Source organism: Mandrillus leucophaeus, unplaced genomic scaffold (assembly GCF_000951045.1).
Source record: "Mandrillus leucophaeus isolate KB7577 unplaced genomic scaffold, Mleu.le_1.0 Scaffold595, whole genome shotgun sequence".
Classification (NCBI taxonomy): Eukaryota; Metazoa; Chordata; class Mammalia; order Primates; family Cercopithecidae; genus Mandrillus; species Mandrillus leucophaeus.
The window spans coordinates 2,096,469-2,118,848 of NW_012106419.1; the positions used below are offsets into that span (position 1 = coordinate 2,096,469).

The 22,380-nt window shown below is 44.5% G+C and overlaps 1 protein-coding gene across 1 annotated transcript in view; it reads right to left on the reverse strand.

The window, feature by feature from the left end:
- The window catches only part of ITGA9 (integrin, alpha 9), a 385,411-nt gene that overhangs the window by 302,751 nt on the left and 60,280 nt on the right, over window positions 1-22,380 (reverse strand). The window contains exon 12 of the mRNA XM_011999512.1: window positions 20,408-20,568. Coding sequence (XP_011854902.1) covers window positions 20,408-20,568 — 161 coding nt within the window. The remainder of the gene's footprint in view (window positions 1-20,407; window positions 20,569-22,380) is intronic.

Genomic DNA, 22,380 nt, shown 5'->3' on the forward strand with positions numbered 1-22,380 from the left:
ATGTCAGATTCAGGAGAGCTACGGAATGAACATCACTTTTAAATCCAGACCAATATATAACTGCCAAAGTGGCAGAAGAATCTAGCCAGCTATCGCTCCAAGAGGCAGGATTATACTGACCAATTTGAGGAAACTGGCTACCAGGAAGGAATGAAAACAACCACTGAACTTCCATGCTACCACTGTTGCTGAAGAGGAGCAAAATAAGGGTTTGAATTTCTTCTTCTTTATTTTCCCTGACGTTTTGGGGCAGCGGGGGAGGGGGCATGGTTAGAAAAGTGTCTAAAAGGTCAACTAAAGAGGAATAAAGGCATAAAACCAAAGAATATGGATAATTCAATAATGGAATAAGTTCCAAAATGACATAGAAACCCAAAGGAACTCAAAGTGCTGAGTCTGGAGGAAGTAGGCAGTGGGGATGCGGGACAGACAGACAGATGTCTGTAGGTGCTCAGGGGCAGAAATAGGAGGGGAGCGTGTGATTACATGGAGGTAGACTCTGGCACAGCATAAGAAAGGGTTTTCAGGTTGCTGATGCCATCCAACGCTGCATGGGCTTCCAGACACGGCAGAGTCCACCCACAACCAGAAGGCCAGAGCTAAGGGATGCCTGTCATGGTCCCCAGTGCCCCATTTGTGGCTCTCTGCTCTGAGAATAGGAGGAGACCCTCCAGCAGAACAGCTGTAGGCAGAGAAGCTGAAGGATGGCCAGTGTTGCATTTCCCAGGCATTCTATACAGGTGGGGAGCATTATTTGTGGCACACAGGAAATTCTTATTCCCTGACTTCAACACAGGAAGCACAATAGTGCTTGCTTACTTCATCTACCTCTGCACCCTCCAAAGCCCTGAGAATAATAACAGGGCTGACAGATGAGTCCCTGGAAGGCTTGTACTCGAGCCTGTGGGTGAACTGTGGGCCATCTCTCCAGGCATGACCCCAGTAATTCTTACAGTGTCATAAAAAGCCACCTGGAAAGTTTGATCAGCACAAGGTCACCAGAAAACTGTACTAAAACGCTAGCTGAAAGCAATGATGCTGACCATGTCAGCAGCTAGATGGCAACCCCTGTGATCCCACCAGGCTTTCTGAAATGCTGGAAAGATTTTGCAGGCTGCCATCACCATGCTAACGGAGCTTGGGCTCTAGAAACCCCAGTTTAGGAAAGTCAGAACCATGCTTCTTAACTTTTCTAAGTATGAAAGCAACCTTTATAATACCAAAATATTTAGCAGAACCTCAGGTGATAAAAGGTGTACTTTTACTTATTAGTTGATTCAGGAACTGCATATGTTTTATGAATTCACTCAGGCCTCCTTATGACAATCCCAAGGTCTCCCAAGAGATTAGGAGGTTTGACACTAGACCTGCACTGTCTGATATGGTCACCACTACCCACATGCGCCTAATGAGAACATAAAATGGGGCTAATATTCACATCAGATTTCAACGCCCTAGTACAGAAAAGAAGGCAAATATTTCATTAACATTTTATTGATTTTGTGTTGAAATAATAACATTTTGGCTATATTAGACTAAACAATATACATTCTTATGGGCTGAACTGTGTTCCCCCAAAATTCCTGTGTTAAAGTCCTAATTCCCAGTACCTCAGAATGGGGCCGTTATTTGGAGACTGGGCCTTTTAAAGGGGTTGATTAAATTAAAATGAGGCTCTCAGGGTGTGCCCTAATCCAATCTGACTGGAGCCCTTAGGACAGGAGGAAATGTGGACACACAGAAACCCCAGAGATTTGGTTACGGAGGAAAGACCACGTGGGGACACAGGAAAAGGCAGTCGTCTACAAGCCAAGAAGAGAGGCCTCAGGAGAAACCAAACCTGTGGACACCTGATCCTGGACTTCCAACTTCCAGAACTGTGGGCAAATACATTTCTGTTCATATAAACCACAAGTCTGTAGTCTTCATTACGGCAGCTCTAGCAAACCGATATATGTTACTGAAATTAGTTTTACCTGTTTAACTTTTTCAACGTGGCTACCAGAAAAAAAAAATGCTCATCATCACTGGTCATCAGAGAAATGCAAATCAAAACCACAATGAGATACTATCTCATGCTAGTTAGAATGGCGATCATTAAAAAGTCAGGAAACAACAGATGCTGGAGAGGATATGGAGAAATAGGAATGCTTTTACACTGTTGGTGGGACTGTAAACTAGTTCAACCATTGTGGAAGACAGTGTGGTGATTCCTCAAGGATCTAGAACTAGAAATACCATTTGACCCAGCCATCCCATTACTGGGTATATACCCAAAGGACTATAAATCATGCTACTATAAAGACTCATGCACACGTATGTTTATTGTGGCACTATTCACAATAGCAAAGACTTGGAACCAACCCAAATGTCCATCAATGATAGACTGGATTAAGAAAATGTGGCACATATACACCATGGAATACTACGCAGCCATAAAAAAGGATGAGTTTATGTCCTTTGGAGGGACATGGATGAAGCTGGAAACCATCATTCTTAGCAAACTATCACAAGGACAGAAAACCAAACACCACATGTTCTCACTTACAGGTGGGACTTGAACAATGAGATCACTTGGACACAGGGCAGGGAACATCACACACCAGGGCCTGTCGGGGAGTGGGGGCTGGGGGAGGGATAGCATTAGGAGAAATACCTAATGTAAATGATGAATTGATGGCTGCAGCACACCAACATGGCACATGTATACCTATGTAACAAACCTGCATGTTATGCACATGTACCCTAGACCTTAAAGTATAATTTTTAAAAAAGGAAATTTACAATTACAGATGTGGCCACATTATATTTCTATCAGACAGTGCTGCTCTTGAGTTTCCACTGTAGGGACAACACCTCCATTCTGGGCAGAAGGAAGGGAGGCACCACTGCCTTGGGGCCCCCCTTCACCGAAATCAAGTGTCTCGCTGCTCGCCACCAGGCCTCCCAGGGAGCCAGGGAGCTGCCTTTCAACACAAGGTAATGGCTCCGTGTGGTTTTCCTTAAAGGTTACATGGCCTTGAACCATTTCCTGAAATTGTTTGAGTCATTCCCTCATTCTTTCTGACATATTTTAAGTAACCTGGTCAGGCACGTGCAACAGAGTGTATCTGAGCCTCCAAAATTACCATCTGGCAGGTCTTTGTTATTAAACAAAGAATTAACTCACAAAAGGCTAACAAGAGGCAACAAGGACACCTGCCTGGAAATTCCAGCTCAACGGATTTACAGAAGACTCTTCCAATGCATTTGCATATTTTTCAGTGGGCTGAGCTTAGCACTTTACAAGCAATGCCTCATTTTATCCTCACACCAACCCTGTGGGGTAAATATCTGACCCCTGCCCTTTCACCACATTAGATTTATACCCAAGGAGCGAGATTATCCAGAAAGCAATTCCTTATTAAATGACCTCAAAATGGTTATGGGGGGTGTGTGTGTGTGTGCGTGCGTGCGCGCGCGTACGTGCGCTCACACAGTCTCATCCATCACTTTTCCAGATTCAGAAAAGTTTGATTTATTACAAGAGGGAAAAAAAATCTCTCCTTTCAGTTAACTCTTTACTCATCCTTCAAAATGGACAGCAAGGAAGAAACAACGCTGGAACCTACTCCATCATTTATTTGATAAATAAAGTGTTTTGGGGGTCCTATTTCCAGGGTGACAGTGTTGAATGCCGTAAGCTCCCTGCTTTAAAATAACCTATGCTCCAGTATAGAAGATAAACGCAAATATCCAAGTAACACAAATACAGGCGGAAAGAAGGTACTAAGCTCAGACGTGAGGGAGCTCAGGACCAGAAGGCCCACAGCCCACCCTGTGGAGAAGGGTGAGAGGAGTGTTAGCAGAGAGGATTCGCAGATCAGGGTGGTGGAAAGTCAGCCCAGGGGAAAAAGCCTGGCAGCTGGCTCTGGAAACGGAGTACATTTCACACAGATAGAGCCAAAGCAAGGAGTCTGGAAGGCATGGGAATGCTTGACTTGCCAAGTCATGGCATTCAGAATGGATGCTCCCAGCAGACCAGCTCCTGGGAGGCAACGGATATGGCTTACTAGTCTCCATCTACCCGGGGCCCAGCACAGTGTCTGGCATACAATGAGCACTCAATAAATAGGGTGCCATCCAAATCGGAATACTTGAGAGTGAAGTAGAGAACTATTAATGATCATGCTGGGACAATAGGTATAATCCAGGACTGTCCCAGGCACACCTGTACATAGGACACTGTATCACTGATGTGTGTAGAAACAGAAGCAAATTGAAAATAGAGAAGCAAAGGGTGGGAGGGGCAAGTGTGGGACTAGGCCAAGTAAGACAGTGCCCCAAGTGCAGGTGTGAAATAACCTGAGCTGTTGGAGGACAGGGTCCGGTCTTTTTCATCTTTGTTTCCCCTCCACCAGACACAGAGCTATGTACCCAACAGGTACTCGACACACGCTGGTGGGTTGTACGCATAGACCAGACTTCAAGCTCTTTAGAAGAGGGTTAAGTGACAGTCATTGTTTAAACTGCAGAGGCCACAGACAGGCAAGGAAGATCAAACACAAGCACAGAGAACCTCCAGTCCCCAGGACTCCTGCCTGCCCTGGACTCACTGACCCACACTGAGCTTTCCTCCCACCACAGAACACCGACACGTGCACAGGAGCGGCTGAAAAGTGCAACCTCTCCCAAGAACAGGAGAAGCCTAGCACCAATCCTCCCAGAAACGGGCCATCCAGAATGGAGTTTTCTCTTTCTCAGACTACCTAGGTAATAATAATGAGAAAAGCCATCATCTTTTGCGTTCAACGTCATAGAACTAGCTGGTTGCTGGATGGGATTCAAACCCAAGACTTGGCTGCTTACCAGCTGTGAGATCTTAAATAAATGCTCTAAATCTCAGATCCCTCAATGATAAAATGAGATTTTATTTTATTTTTATATATGTAGATATAATTCTGATACAATTTTCTATATATAATCCCATATATTAATTACCATATGTAATTGTATTCTTTATAAGGCCTTCATGTACATGTAAAACATGTAGCACATAGTAAATGCTCAATAAAAGATAGCTATTATTGTTATTGTTACAACTTAATTTCTTCTTTTTATTTATATAGCCCTTAATATATTTTTTTAAAAGAAGCAACTCTCTGTCACCCTCTTCACACAAATCTCCTGGGATGTATGTGAATAAACTATTCATCCACCATTGGACCCACCATTGTTCCAACTCCCATGAAGTGGGGCTAGGGCTGTCTTGTGAAAAGACCCCCAGGCTAGCTATGGATGGCTGCTTCGAAGGGGTGGGTTTCCTCAGCCTGGGAGCTTCCCTAGCTCTCTGTAGGTGACAGAATCCTTTCTGCCACGCACAGCATACTCACTACAATCAACAAATTCCCCATCTGCAAAACAGAAGTCACAAAGGAAGCTGGCGGCCCACAGTAACCTGTTGGAGAAGAAATATAGGAGGCCACCATTTTCTCACAAAATGCAGGAAGGACCCATGCAATTTCTAAGCCGGCTTCTCGTATTCTGTTTGCCCCAAGAAAGCAGACCCAAGAAAAGAAGAAGGAAAACCACTTTAAAATTTTCTGCTTAATAAGAGCTTGTACTTCAAGAGCTTCCTGGTCTCTGGGAAGGGGAAATAGATTTCTGACATAGCTGTGTCCAAAAACACTGCAGTGAATTTTTAAAAAACTGCTGAAAAGTCATGCTCAGTCAGTTGACTGCTGACAACACTGTCCTTTAAGCAATAGGCAGAGAATGCAGAAGAAATTGTAGCCTATACCACCCTCCTATAAGGGGCACCCCCTCCATTAACACACATCAGCGTGGGCTGGAGAGCCGCACAAGGTCACATAAAGTCAGTGCTGCTGACTCAAGCCTGGCCCCACATTGTGGATGAGAAGCACCTGCTCTCACGGTCAGTGTGAGGAGAGAGGCATCTGGCCCCTCCGAGGCCCACTCCCTTCTGATACCTGCATCAGCTGCCAGCTGGTGGTCTTTGTCCCTCTTCCCCTATCACTTTTGGTATCTATGTCTTCCAGCTCCTTGCTTTGTGGTCTATGGACCAGCAGCACCAGTGTCACCAGGGAGCTTGCTAGAAATTCACCTCAGACCTGCTGTATCAGGATCTGCATTGAACAAGGTCCCAGGTCCTTCGTGTGCACACTAAAGTGAGGAGTCCCTGTCAATCAGCCCGTGAAGATGACTGAGGCTCTGGCTTGCTCTGGTCCAGGGAGAAAGAACATGCCAGTTCCAAGAGCTGCCTTACCAATTGCCCTCTTCTCTTCCCACATTTCTTATTTGCTCCGTACTTTCTATTTTCATCTCACCATCTGCTTCTAATCATTTTTTTAATCCCCCAAAAAACTATGGAACGAGTCTTGACCCCTTCCAAATGCATAGGCAGTTAGAAAGAGGAAAAGATGTGCAGGGTAGAGGAGAAGGAAAAAGGGGCCCAGTGTTTACCAGACCCCTACTAAGAAGTCAGTATTCTGCTCCCCGTTTCAGCTGAGGACACTGAAGCTCAGCAGTAAAGGTGAAGCAACTTGCCTGAGACCACGTGGTTGATCAGAGCAAGACCTGGTCCACCCCGGCCTGGTCCGGCCCAGCCCCTGCCATGCTAAGCAGGAAGAGCGCTTCAGTTCATGTGCTTCACACATGTTGAGTTGAAAGGGAATCTTTCCACTCAGCACCAGCAAGAGCATCAGGAGGGAGGGCTTTTCTATACTACAAGGCAGTACTGTAATATGTCTCAAACCTAAAATGCCTTCCCTTTCCCACCGAGCAATACCACTTCCATCCTCTGCACTGCCACCTTTTATCTAGTTCTATGCCACTGAAAACAGAAAACATCACATCCAAGACGGTGACATCCTGTGAAGGACCCACTCAAGGTGAGCCATCCAACCTTCTTCTATTCTGTTTCCCCCATTGTATACAGGCCTGTATGTGGATATAAACACTTGTGTGTGATTGTTCCAAAACACCAGAGGGAGAGATTACGTTCCATGGCACACTTGTAACTCAGGTTTTAATCAGCATGTCTAAGTACAATGTGAAACAGTCAATGTGACCTCCATCTATTATTTATATTTCCATTTGGCTGTGGGGCTTGATCTGTGTGACTAGTGCCTTGGGAGGCTCCATGCTGTACTGTGGCAGGAGCTGTGAGTTGTCTGTCCAGTGTTCGTCCCTCTTCTTCTTAAAAATCAAACTTCAATATCTGCACTGTCCAACATGGTAGCCACCAGCCACATGTGTTATTTCAGTTTGAATTTATATTAATTAAAATTATAGAAAAGTAAAAAGTCAATGCCTTAGCGGTACTAGCCACATTTCAAGTGCTCACAGTCATACGTGGTCAGTGGCCACCATTTAGGATAGTGCTGATACACGGAACATTTCCTTCATCACAGAAAGTTCTGTTGGAGAACAAAACTCTATAGTGATAGGATCTATAAGATGTCTAGCTGGTACTTAGACATCTTCCAACCTCTTTTAAAAGATGGATGGTCAATGAGTTGTAAGCAGAAGTCACCGGAGGCTCTTTACAGGGGCCTCAGACCAGATTACAAAGAGCCCTTTTGCACATCCCCCTACTTCCTGCATGAAAAACACATACAATGGCTGGAGCCCTAGAGCCATTTTAGGGGTAGGAGGAAAAGATGCTCTTAGTGTTGGAGTGCCCACAGCTCAGCCCTTGGTCCCCTGGCTCTTCTCTATCTCCCCCCACACCCTGGGTGATCTCATCAAATCTCCTGGCATTAAATACCATCCGTCTGCTGGCGACTCCGAAATTGATACTTCTTACTCAGACTATGACTCAAACTGAAGACGCATACATATGCATCCACACTTAAACATCTACTAGTGTGTCTAAAAACAAACTCCAACTCTTCCCCTTTAAACCTGCTCACCTGCACCTTCAATTGAAAACACCAGTGACAACTCCATCCTTTAAGGTACTCAGGCTGAAAAGCTTGGAGTCACCCTTGATATCTTATTCCCTCACAACTGACAATCAAACCCTCAGGAAATGCTGTAGGATCCCCCTTCAAAATGTATGCAGAATTTGACCACTTCTCACAACGTCACCACTAGGACCTCAGTGGAGCCACCCTCTTCCTTGGATAACTCTCACTGTCTCCTAACCCTGTTCCTGCTGCTCTCCCACCTCCTACAGGCCTTCCCAACACAGCCGCCAGCAGGGGCCTATAAAAATGGAAGGCAGGCCAGGTCACCGCCCTGCCCAGATCCCTCGCACGCTCCCATCTCACTATGAGCAAAGGCGAATCCTTCCCAAGGCCTAGGAAGCCCAAGATGACCCTCTCACAACCATCACTGCCAGTCTGACCTCTGCCCACACTGGCCTCCCTGCTCCTCCTCAGACACACCAGACACTCAGACACCGGTCTGAGCACCTCCTCCAGGAACCCGTGTGCTAACTCCCCAGCCTCCTTCCAGGCTTTGCTCAAATCAAACACCTCCTCAGTGAGGCCACCCTGACCCCCGTAACCCCACGCCTGCACTCCCAAACCCGCTTCACTGGGCTCTATTTTCTTTGTTTTTTTCCATAGCCGCATCGTCTTCTAATGTACCTGGATTTTCTTCTTTATTATATCTATTGGCTGTCTCCCTCTACTGGGATAGAAACTCCCATGGGGACAAGGATCCTTGTCTGTTCGCAGCAGAGCAGGCCCCCCAGCCTGCGGCATAGTAGGTATGCAATGCACATTTCCTGAATAAGTGAAAGGTCAGAGAACTGCATCTCTGAGCCACTGAACCAACATCAGCAACTTCTCTTCCTCTAGAAGAGAGAGAAATTATCTTGATGTGCTTTAGCCCCGTCATCGGGTCTCGATTCCTGGAAGCTGAGTGGTATTCCTGTCTGATATCTCTGTGAAGACCAAAGATACTATGTTTTATTCTCAGACTGCAGTAAGAACTGGGGACTCCCTGCAGACACCATGGTACTCAAAGCCCTACTAATGAGCCAAATGATCACCTTCCCCAGAGCTGAAACTCGCCTGTGCTCCCGGGAGCAGAGAGACAGGTGGTGAGCAAGCTATCGTGCTTTCATAATCACCTCTCAGTGACTAAAAGCTCCCTTTTGAGGATGGCAACTAACTTTGGAAAACCACTTTAAAGAAGGAGTTAAAAATACATACCTTCAGTGATGTTTGATATATATGTTTTTAAATATACAGGACACAAGTATTCTGTGGTACTCCTGAAGAAAATATACATCCTGAATCTAATTATGATGAAACAGACAAACTCAGGGAGGCCTTCTATGAAATAACTGACCTGTACTCTTCAAAAATGTCAAGGACATGAAGGAGCCAAGGCTGAGTGACTGTTCCAGACTAAAGAGACGTGACAGCCAAATGCAACACTGCGGGATTTTCTTTTGCTACCAAGGACGTGGAGATAACTGGTGATATTTGAGTGAGTTCTGTAGATAAGCTAACAGTAATGTATCATTTAATTTCCTTATTTCAATAATTGTGCTATGGTTACATAAAAGAATGTCCTTGTTCTCAGGAAATATCCCTGATGTTAGGGATAAGGGGGCATCATGTCTCCAATCTACTCTCAAACAGGTAAGAAGTATGAATAGATAGAAAATTACAAAACAAATGACATTTAGGGAATCTTGGTGAAGAATTTACAGTATTTTTTTGTGCTATCCTAATGGCTTTTTTGTAAGACTGCTATTATTTCAAAATAAAGATTTTTTTTTTTTTTTTTCGAGATGGAGCCTTGCTCGGTCTCCCAGGCTGGAATGCAGTGGCACAATCTTGGCTCACTGCAACCTCCACCTACCAGGTTCAAGCAATTCTCCTGCCTCAACCTCCCCAGTAGCTGGGATTACAGGCACCCACCATTATGCCCAGCTAATTTTTGTATTTTTAGTAGAAACAGGTTTTCACCATGTTGGCCAGGCTGGTCTTGAACTCCCGACCTCAGATGATCTGCCTGCCTCAGCCTCCCAAAGTGGTGGGATTACAGGTGTGAGCCACCACACCTGGCCCAAAATAAAAATGTTTTATGTGAAAAACGTGTGTGTGTGTAATATACACAGAGAGCTGGAGTACATGCATGCACACACACATATGCCCAAGAGAGAAAGAGAGTGCTATTTGTCAAAGTTTCCTCAAGTCCAACACTTCCATAACTTTTTTACACCTACCCACTTAACTTCAGGCCAATCAAATATTTACTGAGAAAATGACTCTCTCACTAAAAGGTCTAAAAGTATTCCCCTTCCAAAATGAGAAGAAAAGAGGCCGTGATCTTAATACTAATATATTGACTAAAAATAATATTTTCTCTAACAATATAGGCATGAATAAAATCTATACTTTTATAAAATAAGAAATAAATAATAATTTGCTGGTACAACCACAGAATATGTTGGTCCCCTTTTCCCATGCAATGAGGCTTCAGTGGCCAGGCTTCCTTTCTTTACAAGGGGTCATCTAAAATGGACTTAGGCACATGTGACAGAGGAATAAGTATGACAGTCTGAGACATGACGAGCCCTCAGAAAATCTTAGCTGGCTCCGAATCTTTCCTCAAAACAGGAATTCTCTGCACCGACGCATCTCTGCCACCTTTACCCAGATCCAGCTGTAGCCATCTGCCTTTGCATCTGTGTCCTATCTTATTGTGACGCATAGCACGAAGGGAAGCTGGCTCCCCCACTTCCCCTGCTTGTGATTGCCACCCAAACACATGACTTTCATTATCAGTCTTGCCTTGAAAGCCACTCACTCCAGCCTCTGCAGCCAACTCTGGATGCCCAGCAAGTTGGCCCATGGGCTGTTGCCTTCACGAGAACATAGTGTGGCTGTGTCCACCCAGCTCATCCATCTTCATTCAGAGGCTCTCTTGGGCCTGTCACTTGGAGCTGGATGTGTCTCGGACACCCAAGCTCTATGTCGGAGGACAGAGATGGCAAGGGCTCCTTCCAAATCTGGAGTCTGTATGACCGGAAGGTGGGGAGGTCTGGCGACTCAGCTCTTTGGTGTAGACTGAGGGACCAGCTACTACTCAAAGAGTGATTCCAAGGCCTGCTGCTCCTTGAGCCATGTGGATCCCACTTATTGAAATAGAGAATTCTCCAAATGACCTTAGGAATGGATGCCTTGGGAACGGGTGGAGAAGACAAAGGAAAGAATAATGACACAACTTGGGCCACCTTGATATGTTATTTCTGATTAAAGCAATTGATAAGAAAAGGGCAGGTCAGCCCTTAGGTCTCACATGATCAAGGCACCAAGTAAGAAAACCAAAGGTTGTTCACAGCTAGTTCACTCTGTACTAATTAGGACTAAGTTCAGTTGCAGGAGTTTACTTTAAACTTCCAGAGTTTAAACAGTCCTATGGGAGGTAATAACCCCCCGTCCTCTCCAAGCAAGCCCAACAGTCAGCAATTCGTGCATCTTCAGACTGCAGAGGGCTGTCGAACAGAATCCTAAACATGCATGGAATGAGGGTAAAGAATAAGATCTCAATAAATTTAAATGAAATCTTTTCCATTGTTTTAAATGGAAACAATTACACTATCCCGTAAATCCAGTCAAAATACAGAGTACCTCTGAACCCAATGTACAAACATAAAAGCTGTTTCTGGTGGTTTAACTGACCCCACAAATTTACTTTCCTATTATTCATCAACTTAAAAAGTGACAGGAAACAAGAAAGAAAAAAGACTCTGATAATGAAACATCTGTGTATCAGGCAAGACTTGAGTGATATGACCAACTTAGTAACAAACATGCTAGAAGCCCAATACTCACCAGTATGTGATACACCCATGGAACAAACAAACACCTGTAGCCTGTGAATCTAAAACTAAAAACAACAATAACAACAACAAAGCCCTCAACACATTCAGTTGTGTGCTGGGGCTTGCTGCAGTGGGTTTCCAAAGGCCAACTGTTAAATTTTCAGAAAGTTTACGAGCCAGGGTTGTTAAACACGGCCATTATTAAAAGTTAAATTGAATACACTTAAAAATAAGTAAATTATATTAAGATAAAGGTAATAAATACTCAACACTCATAACTTCCTAATTATTTTACCATACTTTACTATCATCTATGCTCTTAAAGATATTTAGAGCTATTGGAAATACTAAACAACTGTGTGCTATTGTGCGTCTCTTCCTAACTCCACATGCAGTGATGTCTCATTGGTAGCTTGAAATCAGACATGATGAGAATATTTACACCAAGGAAATTTGCAAAATGCTACAAAAGTCATGCCCCCTCTTTCCAAAAGTTTGTTGTTAAGCATTAGCCGCACGCCACTGCTCTAGAATATAAACCCCCAAAAGCTGTCACTTCTAGGGGCCATGCCATATACTCAACACAGAGATGGTCCCAGGACTCTATTAGGAAGAGGCAGTCTCTCACTAGCTTAGAGGCTGAGTCAGGTTACTTAACCTCTCTTTCTTCATGTAAAGCCTGTAGAAAAGTATCTGGCATATAATAAGTACTAGTTACTAATAGTTCTAGCTTATACTTACGAGGGGTGTTACAATGCAGTGGTTTAAACCCAAGTCTTAGGAGCCAGACTTGTGGGTTTAAATCCTATCTCTGCTACTTGTCAACTATAAAGTCATGAGCAAGTTCCTTAACTCTTCTATGCCTCGTCTTCGAAACAGTAAAATGAGGATTAAAAACAGTAACTATCTCACATGCAGTGACTCACAGTAACCAGCACATACTAAATGCTCAATGAGTGTTAGCTGCTTTCATCGCTATTACCTGAATATTATGGGTATTCTTCTTTTAAAATCATTTTCAAAGGGAGTTCAATTACTACATTCTTTAATACTAATTCCTGTATTATTACACCTCACTTTTCCCCAAACACACTATTATCTACTAGAGAGGACTGCAGAGAAATCTTGCTGCTTCCAAAATTCGAATTAACTCCTAGAGTAAAAAACGGACCATGATAAAAGTGAATAAATAAACCATGGAAGAAATTTCAAAACAGGAATGACTAGAAGGTGGTTACTTTGAAGGAAATCCAGCTTATAATGAATATCTAAATTCAAGGTTTGAGGCAGAAGGGATCTTTATAATCACATCTCAAATATAAAGACAAAACGAATAAAACAACACATTATCATGGGCGACTTCAAAGAAAACCAGTGTTAAAAGGGCATCAACAGTATATATTAATAGATGAACCTAGTGTAAATGAATAACCGTAAACAGAAAGTCACCTCTTAAAATAAAAATTTTACCCATAACAATTGCTACAAACTGCATCTCACATACAGTACAAATAAGCTTATGATAAAAACCACTGAAGTGTCAAAGCTGTGTCTATACTTCCATATTTAAATCAGCTCCATTTCAAAAAAGGACTTAAGCCAGGCAAAGCCTTTGTATTAGAATTTTTGTGCTTTCCTTTGCTAATCACAATGTCCTCTGTGGCAAGTGTCCAAATGCAGAGGACTAAAAGCCCTTCGTTGCACCCAAGAAAGAAATCAATGGCCAAACAGTGCTCATGGGAGATATAAGCTCCCATGTTGAACATTCGCCACACCCTTTCCCTTCTTGATTCATCCCCAGTTTGCTCTCCAGCTATGCACAACATGGCCTCCCAGAGGAGGTGGTCAAGGCAACCCACACTCAGTGAGCTGACTTCCAGCATGGTCTCCGAAGCCCAGCTTTCCGGTTCCTTAGCGCCATCAGTGGGAGCAGAGCGTATCGCATGAGCAGCAGCTTCATACCTGAGCTGGATGATGATGGTGGTTTCCCACACATCAGTTCTGTGCATCCCAGCCTTCCCTCTTGTCTTGCCCTAGTTTCCAGCACCCCTTACCAAACATTCAGGCCATGTATGCTACCTACAGACCAGGAGAGCCTGCCAAAGGCACAAAGTCAACTGCAGGAATCAAGAAAAAGCTCCCATTTTCCTTGGGTACCCTATAGCTGAGAGGCTTGTCCTCTGTAGGACACATGTCCAAGGCCACCTTAGAGACCACTAGGGCCCCTCCATGCTGCCCTCTCAGGGGTCCTCAGCCAGGATACTATGGATCTAGGGGAGAGAGGAGGAGCCTCTTCTGGAGAGAGAAGCAAACTAAGATGACTAGTCTACAAGCATCAGACCAGGTTAGTTTGGAAATGACATGTAGAAGACCACCTGGACAGGTTAAATAAATCAAGGAATAGTAAAAAGAACTATTGAAAAAGAACAGGGAAGCTCTACATGCACCAATATGGAACAATCTCCACGAAACTTAAAAAAAATAAGTTTGATTGAGATATAATTTACATATATAACATTCACTAATTTTAGGTGTGCACTCTGATGAGTTTTAATACATTTGGCCATTCAACCACTATAATCATGATCTTAGAATATGTTCAGCACCCTAGAAAGTTGCCTCATCCCTCTTTGAAGTCAATCATCACTAGTCAATCATCACCAGCCCTTCCTCCAATCCCTGGCCGCTGAAAACCACCAAACTGCTTTCTCTTTAGTTGGTCTTTCCCAGAATGTCATGTAAATGGAATCATCCAGTAGGTAGCCTTTTGTGTCTGGCTTCATTCACTCAGTATAATGCTTTCAAAAGTCATTCATGTTATTGTGTGTATCATAATAACACGATATTGTTATTGTTGAGTTGTATTCCATCCGGGACAGCTGGATTTTGTGCAGATTTACCAAAATCTGTTCCTCCATTCTGCTTTTGAATACTTTAAAAGAAAAAGTAAGCTTTACCACATTGTGCACACAATATACTACTATTTGCATAAAATAAAAGGAGGTAAACACACAGATTTCTATATTTATTGACAAGCTTTTGAAAGACACGTAAGAAAATGGAACCGCAGTTGTCTTTGGGAGAAAAAGGAAATAGGTGAAAGACATCCTTCCTTTGACAACTTTTTTTTTTTTTTTTTTTTTGAGACGGAGTCTCGCTCTGTCACCCAGGCTGGAGTGCAGTAGCCGGATCTCAGCTCACTGCAAGCTCCGCCTCCCAGGTTTACGCCATTCTCCTGCCTCAGCCTCCTGAGTAGCTGGGACTACAGGCGTCCGCCATCTCGCCCGGCTAGTTTTTTGTATTTTTTAGTAGAGACGGGGTTTCACCATGTTAGCCTTTTATAACCATTTTAAAATTTTAACTATACACACTACTGATTCAAAAAATAAACAAATTTTAAAAGTTTCAGAAGACCTCATATCTAAGGTTGGCATCCCTTTCTGCCAAACCCTGCAACATTTTTTTTTCTTAGCTATTTCTTTGACTTCTCAAGCTGACCCAGAGATTTAGCATGTTATTTTCCAGATAAAGAAGAAACTTTTGCTGTTTTTCTTTCACCTCTTTCTCAGAGTTCTTATTAACTCCAATTTAATCTCCCTTTCTTAACTATCTGTTTCTTAAACAAGAAAAAAAAAAAAGCCTTGATCATCTCTGAAAACCAGCATCCAACACTCTATAAACTCACAGTACATAATGTGATTGAAGCCATGGTCCCAAGGCATTTTGTTGGATATGAAAACGGAAAGAGGCCAAAACACCTGGGAAGATCACAGGGTGTGATCTCTCAGGGGACCTGGTGGCCAGGGTGATGTCCCACCCTTCACCAGGCCTGGATGAGCATCTGCCCACAAAAGCAAGGAAGGAGCTGCAGTCACTTAGGTTTCAAAGTTCCTTGAAAAACCCTTCAGGAACATAAAAGAAAAATCTCATGAACATCTGCAGCTTCTCAGAAAAGCCGATGTGCATATTCCCTTGTCTCATGTAGACTGTTTTGTTTTTAATAATAATCCTGTTATTGGCCTTCTTGACAGTGTCTGACACATGGTTCTGTTCAAAAACAGTTCCCTGAACGCCTCTAGAGGGTGTCACTGATCCTCACAGTAGGGAATGACGTCACTGCCCCCCTACTCTGCCTGGGCTTCTCTGCCATCCCTGCATCAGACTCAGAACTGTTGCCATCGTTTCCCTGGTCCTGAAGAGCCTGCTTATTTGCCTGTCATGCATAGGCATTTGATCTCACAAAAGGCCTGTGCTCTCAAGGTATTGTGCAGGATTAGAGGATGTAGCACAGCTGTCATCCAGGTAAGAACACATAAACCAGAAAACAATGGAGTAACAACAGGGCACCCGCATTTATTCTCTGGCATAGGCCACGCATCCCAAACTCTCTTCTCTATCATCTCAAGCCATCACTTCCCAGCAGTCGGTCCAGACAGAGGCGAGCAGGCCCCACTCCATATGAGAAGCCTTTGTGAGCCCACACTCTGGCTAACCCAATTAGTTACTCCAACAAGGTTCCACCTGACAAGTAGGAGTCAGGCAGCATGGAACAAGCTCCAAGAAGTCAGGAAGATGACAGTGGCAACCCCAGGGCCTAGGACAGTGGCTGCCGCTGAGGGTGTTCAAAACCTGTGGACTGAGCTTTGAACAACAGCAAGCCTTCAGCAGGCAGGATGGGGCAAGGCACATCTGATCAAAGCGGAGCATAGCCAGGGTTTCCCAGACTGGGCCCACAAGGTGGATTTCTATGGCACATAGGCATGACTCCGCAAAATAACTCTCGTATTTGAAAAGTTGTTCCCGGTCAATTCCCCTGCAGTCCTGGTTGCATCGGGAAGGAAGTTCCAGTGTGGTGCCCGTATGTCTTTAAGCCTTCCCTAGAACTTGATCATTTCCCATTCTAACACGTGAATGGAGTGGGCGCTTTATCAGCAACTTTGACAAACAATGAAATCCAGCTAGACTTCTAGGACACTGTTATGTCTTCAATATATATTTTTATAGTTACTTTCTGTTTTGGGGACATGTTGCATGGTTTTCCGCTTATAGAAAGGTGAAAGTTTCTGTTTTAAATTATTTTATTTGAGACCAAAAGTTGGCTGATTTAAAGAGAAAATATGAAAGAAAATACCACAGGAAGTATGAGTTTAAGACCAAAAAAAACATAAAAATCATGCAGGTAGTACATGGTTCTACATGAATATGACACAAACCAGGTCTCTGACTTCTGTGAGCATAAGAACCAAGGCAAAGAAGAGTAAGCAGCAGGTTCCAGGACGAAAGGGGCAGGTCATGACAAGAGCTGGGGCCCAGGGGATGTGGTGGCAGAAGATGGGTCTAGAAAGGTAAGCACAGGCAGGGCATGGGGAGCCTGGTGCTGAGGGGAGGTGCTGGGCTTTCACCTGTGACTGTGAGATCCACTAGAGGCCTCCAGCCTGACTGTCTAGTGGGAAGGGCCCCATCCCCAAAACTGGGCTGGTCTGGGGGAAGAGGGAAGATAAGCTGGGGTGTGTGAACTCTGAGGCAGAGAAGCCAAGGAAGCGGCTGGAGCTACCTCAGCTCTGCTGACCACAGTGAGGCCCTGAGAACGTACCTGCCCGCCCCCGCCAGGAGGATGTGCTGCCTTATCACAAAATCCTATACCCTCCGGAGGCGCCCCTCAAGACGGTGAATGGAACAAAGCCTGGTACAAGACAGCCTGGAAAACAGGTGTTAGCCCACGCGGTCTTCCATGATAAAGTCACTTATCACCTTATATGGAAAGAAAACTTCCAGGGAAAAGGAGAGGGAGAAAAAAAAAAATTGGAATAGGCTTAAAGAAAAAAAGAAAAAAATACGTAAAGATAGCCTAAACAAAGCAGGCCCAGCCCCTCATGCCGGCCCCACTGTCTGCTAGCCATATGGTGTGTGATAAGCCAGAATGCTTTTATTTATCTTCTTTGATTTGTCCATAAAGCTGAGAGCTGGCTCCACTTCTACTTGCAGTAGAGACTGCATCCTGCTCTTGACCCCTGACCAACACCCCCCAGGCCCCAGTTCCTGCTCCAGGAGGCGGCCTGGCTGCCACTCCCATTCCCCCCATCCTTGCTTCCTGCCTCATCTTCCATAGCTGTGTTCCCACAGCCAGTAAGCCAGGGGCAGTGCCTGCTGCCTCCCCTGTGGACAGCTAGCCAGGCCATTAGCACTCATCCTATGGGTGCACTCTGCCATTTGCCCAGTCCTCTGCTACAGCCCAGACAGTAACTGGCAGAAATAAACATTCTCACCGCTATAGAGTATGGCTATAAAGTATCAGCCACCTTGAGTGTTCCTTGGCAACAATGTTGCCTCTTGAACCATAAAGGCCTCAGAAATATGTGTCTATCTGGTGTATTTCTCTGCTCCCACCTCCTTGCATGAGAAAATGGCCAAGCAATCACTATATCTAAATAACTCTAGGTCCCAATTCACTAAAGCAGGCCTGCTCTTTTGCTCTCCCTAGAATGACCAAAATAATCACATCAAGGTCTGTGCTGGATCTGCACTCCAGAGCCCTGATCTCAGCCTCCAAACTTCTAACCATCATCTCAATCTCTCTTCTTGGCAGCCAGGTTTTGCTTGAGTGAAGAAATGCCACTGGTTGGGTAGAGGAAGATCAGCAGAGTTGAATCTGCCAACAGGATGCCAAGTTAAATTTAAATTTCAGATAAACAACAAAATGTTTTTAGTATAAGTATATCCCACGCAATATCTGGGACACACTCATACTAAAAAATTACTCATTGTTGATCTGAAATTCAGATTTAATTAGGAGTTCTATAGTTTTATTTGCTAAGTCTGGCAACCCTAGATATCAGAAAGTAGCAGGACCAACCCCTTGCACAGCCCTGATCCTCCCCAGTAACCCTCAGGGCCACCATAGAAACAGCCCTGTCTCTGGCCTGCACTTCACTATTGCCACTCCCTGAGAGCACTTTGCAAAGGCCTGCAGGCTCTATGTGGCATCTCACAGCCAGTACCTTTGGTAACTAGAACAAAGGATAACTTCTCAGCCAAAGCAAGAAGTTGCAAAGAAACCTGAAGGAAAGCTTTTGTGAATAGACCTAGCAAGAAGCAGCCCGAGAGAAGATGTCCTGTCCACAACAGGTATAAAAACACCAAGAACAGGCATTCAAAGGCCTGACAGTGTTTGCATATGAGCCTGTACTGCACAGTCTCACACCCCACCAAAGGCACCAACAAGCCAATGTAATCTAAGACTGAGGGGGTGGGGTTGTATGGCTTAACAGGCTCAGGAGCAGCTTTATAAATGGCCAGCATCCCAAGCTCCCAGGCAGCTGGTCTGGGCAGGCCCCTGCAGGAGTCCTGGCAGAAGACACAGCCCAGCCCCACTGAAAAGCATCTGAGAGGCATGGACTCATGGGCTCTAGGCCAGGCCAAGTGCCATGGGTGTGTGGGGCATTTCTCTATATACAGCCCTGAAGCATCTAGAAGCAGCTGTTTTTCTTCTGCTCTGGCACTAACAGGAGGACACTTCATCTCTAATCTGCAGACTTTTCAAACTATCAGTCAGAAATCCAGTGGCTAATAAATAATGTTAGGTTGAGCTATATGAAATTTCCATTTTTGTAAGTCAAAAAGAATATTAGCAATTATATACAGCCCAACCAAATAATAATAATTGGGTTGCTTTCTATTTATCAGACACCATTCAAGGTCCTTTAAGTAAATTCATTGTGTAATGTTTAATCCTGAGGACCACCTTTCAAGGTAAGGATTACTGTGTCCATTTCAGAGATGCAGAAACTGAGACGGGGAGAGGTCACTACGTGCGTCCAGCTGGATACACACTGGATCTATGTGTCTCAAAAACCCACGCTCGTTCCACCCACCATGTGGCCTGGATTAAGTGCATTCTTCCACCTCCTCCACTCTCTGACCCTGCCCCTGGGTCAGTGTCTGGCCATTCCTGCAGCATCAGGCACTGCCAGGACTTCCACCCTGCCAGCGCCTGCTGCAAGGGCCACTCTGTAGCTATTCAAAGCCTGGCCTCCTGAATTAGCAGCAAAGTGTATTTAACAAACAATTTCAAGAGGAGAAAAACATTTGCAAGTTTATTTAGAGTGCGAGGGGAAAGGTTGCCAAAAAATGCATTCCTAAAATAAATAGAAAGTAGTCAAAGGGAAAAAATCTAGTCCAATCAGTTTTTACATGTCTTAACTGTGACCATGAGCTAATTTGTAGTAGACCACTGAGAAAGGCATCAGGTGCAGTGTGATCCAGCATCACTGCAGACCCAGAGGCATGTGCTTCCAAGGCTCTCCTCTGAAAAGACTACTGAGCCTTATAGAGGGGAGAGGATGAGAAACCTCTGAAAAGAACAAGTCAAAGTCAGGGACCATCACTGGTCTCCTAGACTACCACAACCCCCTTAAAGGCTGAAATCAACACAGTAAGATAAACAAAAGGGCTGTCAGAGGCCAATTTTAAAAGAAAAGAAGAAATGGATACGCTCCTCCCTGTGAAATAAAATTTTGGAAGAGCATACATAATACATAATAAAAGTAGTTTCTACCAGCTCCAAATGAACATCTGCAGAGATCAAAGTTTGAGGATAAAAAGGAGGAGAGGACTGACCTTCACATGGGCCACGTAGTGACGACACGTCTCCTCCATGTAAGTCAGCTGCAGCTTCTCTGTGACCTGACCCACCGTCTCTCCCAGAAGCACAAAGTAGACCCTGGGCAGCTGGCCCTTCTCCTTTTTGGCCACGTCAGCCGTCAGAACATAATTCAGGCCTGCCAATAAATAAGAGGTCAAAATGTCAGCAAGGACAGACACACTGTCATGAGGCCACCTCTTTCCCTCATCACGGGATCACATGCACATCTCATACGATACCTAGACCCTTCCATGGCAGGAGACTGCAGCCCCAAGCCGAGACCTGCTCAGAGAGCAGCACACAGCCAGAGTGCTCAAAGAATCGAGAGAGAAGCAAGATGTCCTCTGCCTTTCTAATGAATCTCTGTGTGTCATACTTCACGACTCTCCCTGATTTAAACCTCATGCCATCATGAGGTATCAACTGAGCCAGCAATATGCACATCAACAATGAGATGTATCCAACACAGGTTAGTGTCCTGACAAGCAAAACATCATGACAAACGTACAGAACATTACCAGAAGCTGTGAAATTATCAAGGCTTTGTGTAATACTGACTTCTAGAAAGCACATGGTTTATGCCCAATACAAGGGAACCATCTCGTCTGATAATTTTAACTCATCTCAACGAAGCTGAGTCATGCTCTATAACCAGTACATGGACTGGACCATGTGCCCGCCATCGTTTACTGAGCACTGACTATAGGCGAGGCACTGCTAAAGGTAGAGGGGATACACCAATGAACAATGCAGGCATAAACTCCTGTCTTCAGGTAGTTTACAGGCACAGGAACCCAGATGAAGGCTGGAGTTGCCTTTATTCCCAGGTAGCCGAGTATGGTGATCAAACATTTTGTAGTGCCCATCCTTTCAACAAAACTATGACCACGGTAGGGCCTGTACTGAGGTCCTCTCCTGCAAAGAATAACTCACCCACTATACCTGAATGTGTAATGCCAGATGGCAGAACTTCTGTAACACAGTCTTGAATTAAAAAAAAAAAAAAAGAAAGAAAAGAAACAAAGAAAGAAAACATGATCACAGTATCAAATGCATGCTAGATAAACCTGAAAGGATCTACCTCTGTTATTTCAGAGTCAATAAGTAAATAGGTATGTATTTCATTATAGAAATACGACTTTAGTGTCAATACACCTATTTTACTGCTTTTCTGTGCCAGACATCATCCCCTCCGTAACCCTTTTTATTTTTTAACTGTTTTGGGGATTCAAGGAAATATGTTATTTTTAAAGTAAGAGAACAGGAATCTCTGTACCTGGAATGACCAGGTAAGATGGCTGAGCAACAGAAGGCGGATGACCCAGCCCCGCCCTGTCTCCACACACGTCTCTCTTAGAAGCTGGGGGCTTTGCATCAGTAACAAGCAGCCCCGAGCCCACTGGCATTTAAGTAAGTGAAGTCAGGCATTAGGGAAGACTCTGGCTTTTAATGACATCAAAGGGATCAGCCACCAGGGGAGGTATGAACAGGGATAGAGGAAGGTGACCTGAACGGCATTCTGCACCTGCCGCAGGGCATATTTTTGATGCTTCTAATGGCCTCCCTGGGCCTCTGCCATCTCAGGGATCTTGCCATGCCGAGCTGGCAAATTCCAAGTCAGCAGAGCCGTCTGCCCCAACTTGTTTAACGCCAGCAAACAGTTGACTTACAAGGCAAGGCTGTGTCACCAGAAGGGACCTGAGACCTGGATACTCTCAGGAGATGCCATTATTAAGAAGAAAATAATGCATATAGGAAAGTGCTCCCACACAGAAAACGCTGGTGCCTGTGCAAGTGTCACACACCAACCTCAATAGGGACAACAGCAAGAAAAGTGATAGATTCAGACTGGCAAAGCTTTGAGGCAATCCTGGAGACCACTAAGCTCAAAAACCTTCATTTTTTAAGATGAGGGAACTGAGGCTCCAAAAGGGAACAAGACTTGCTC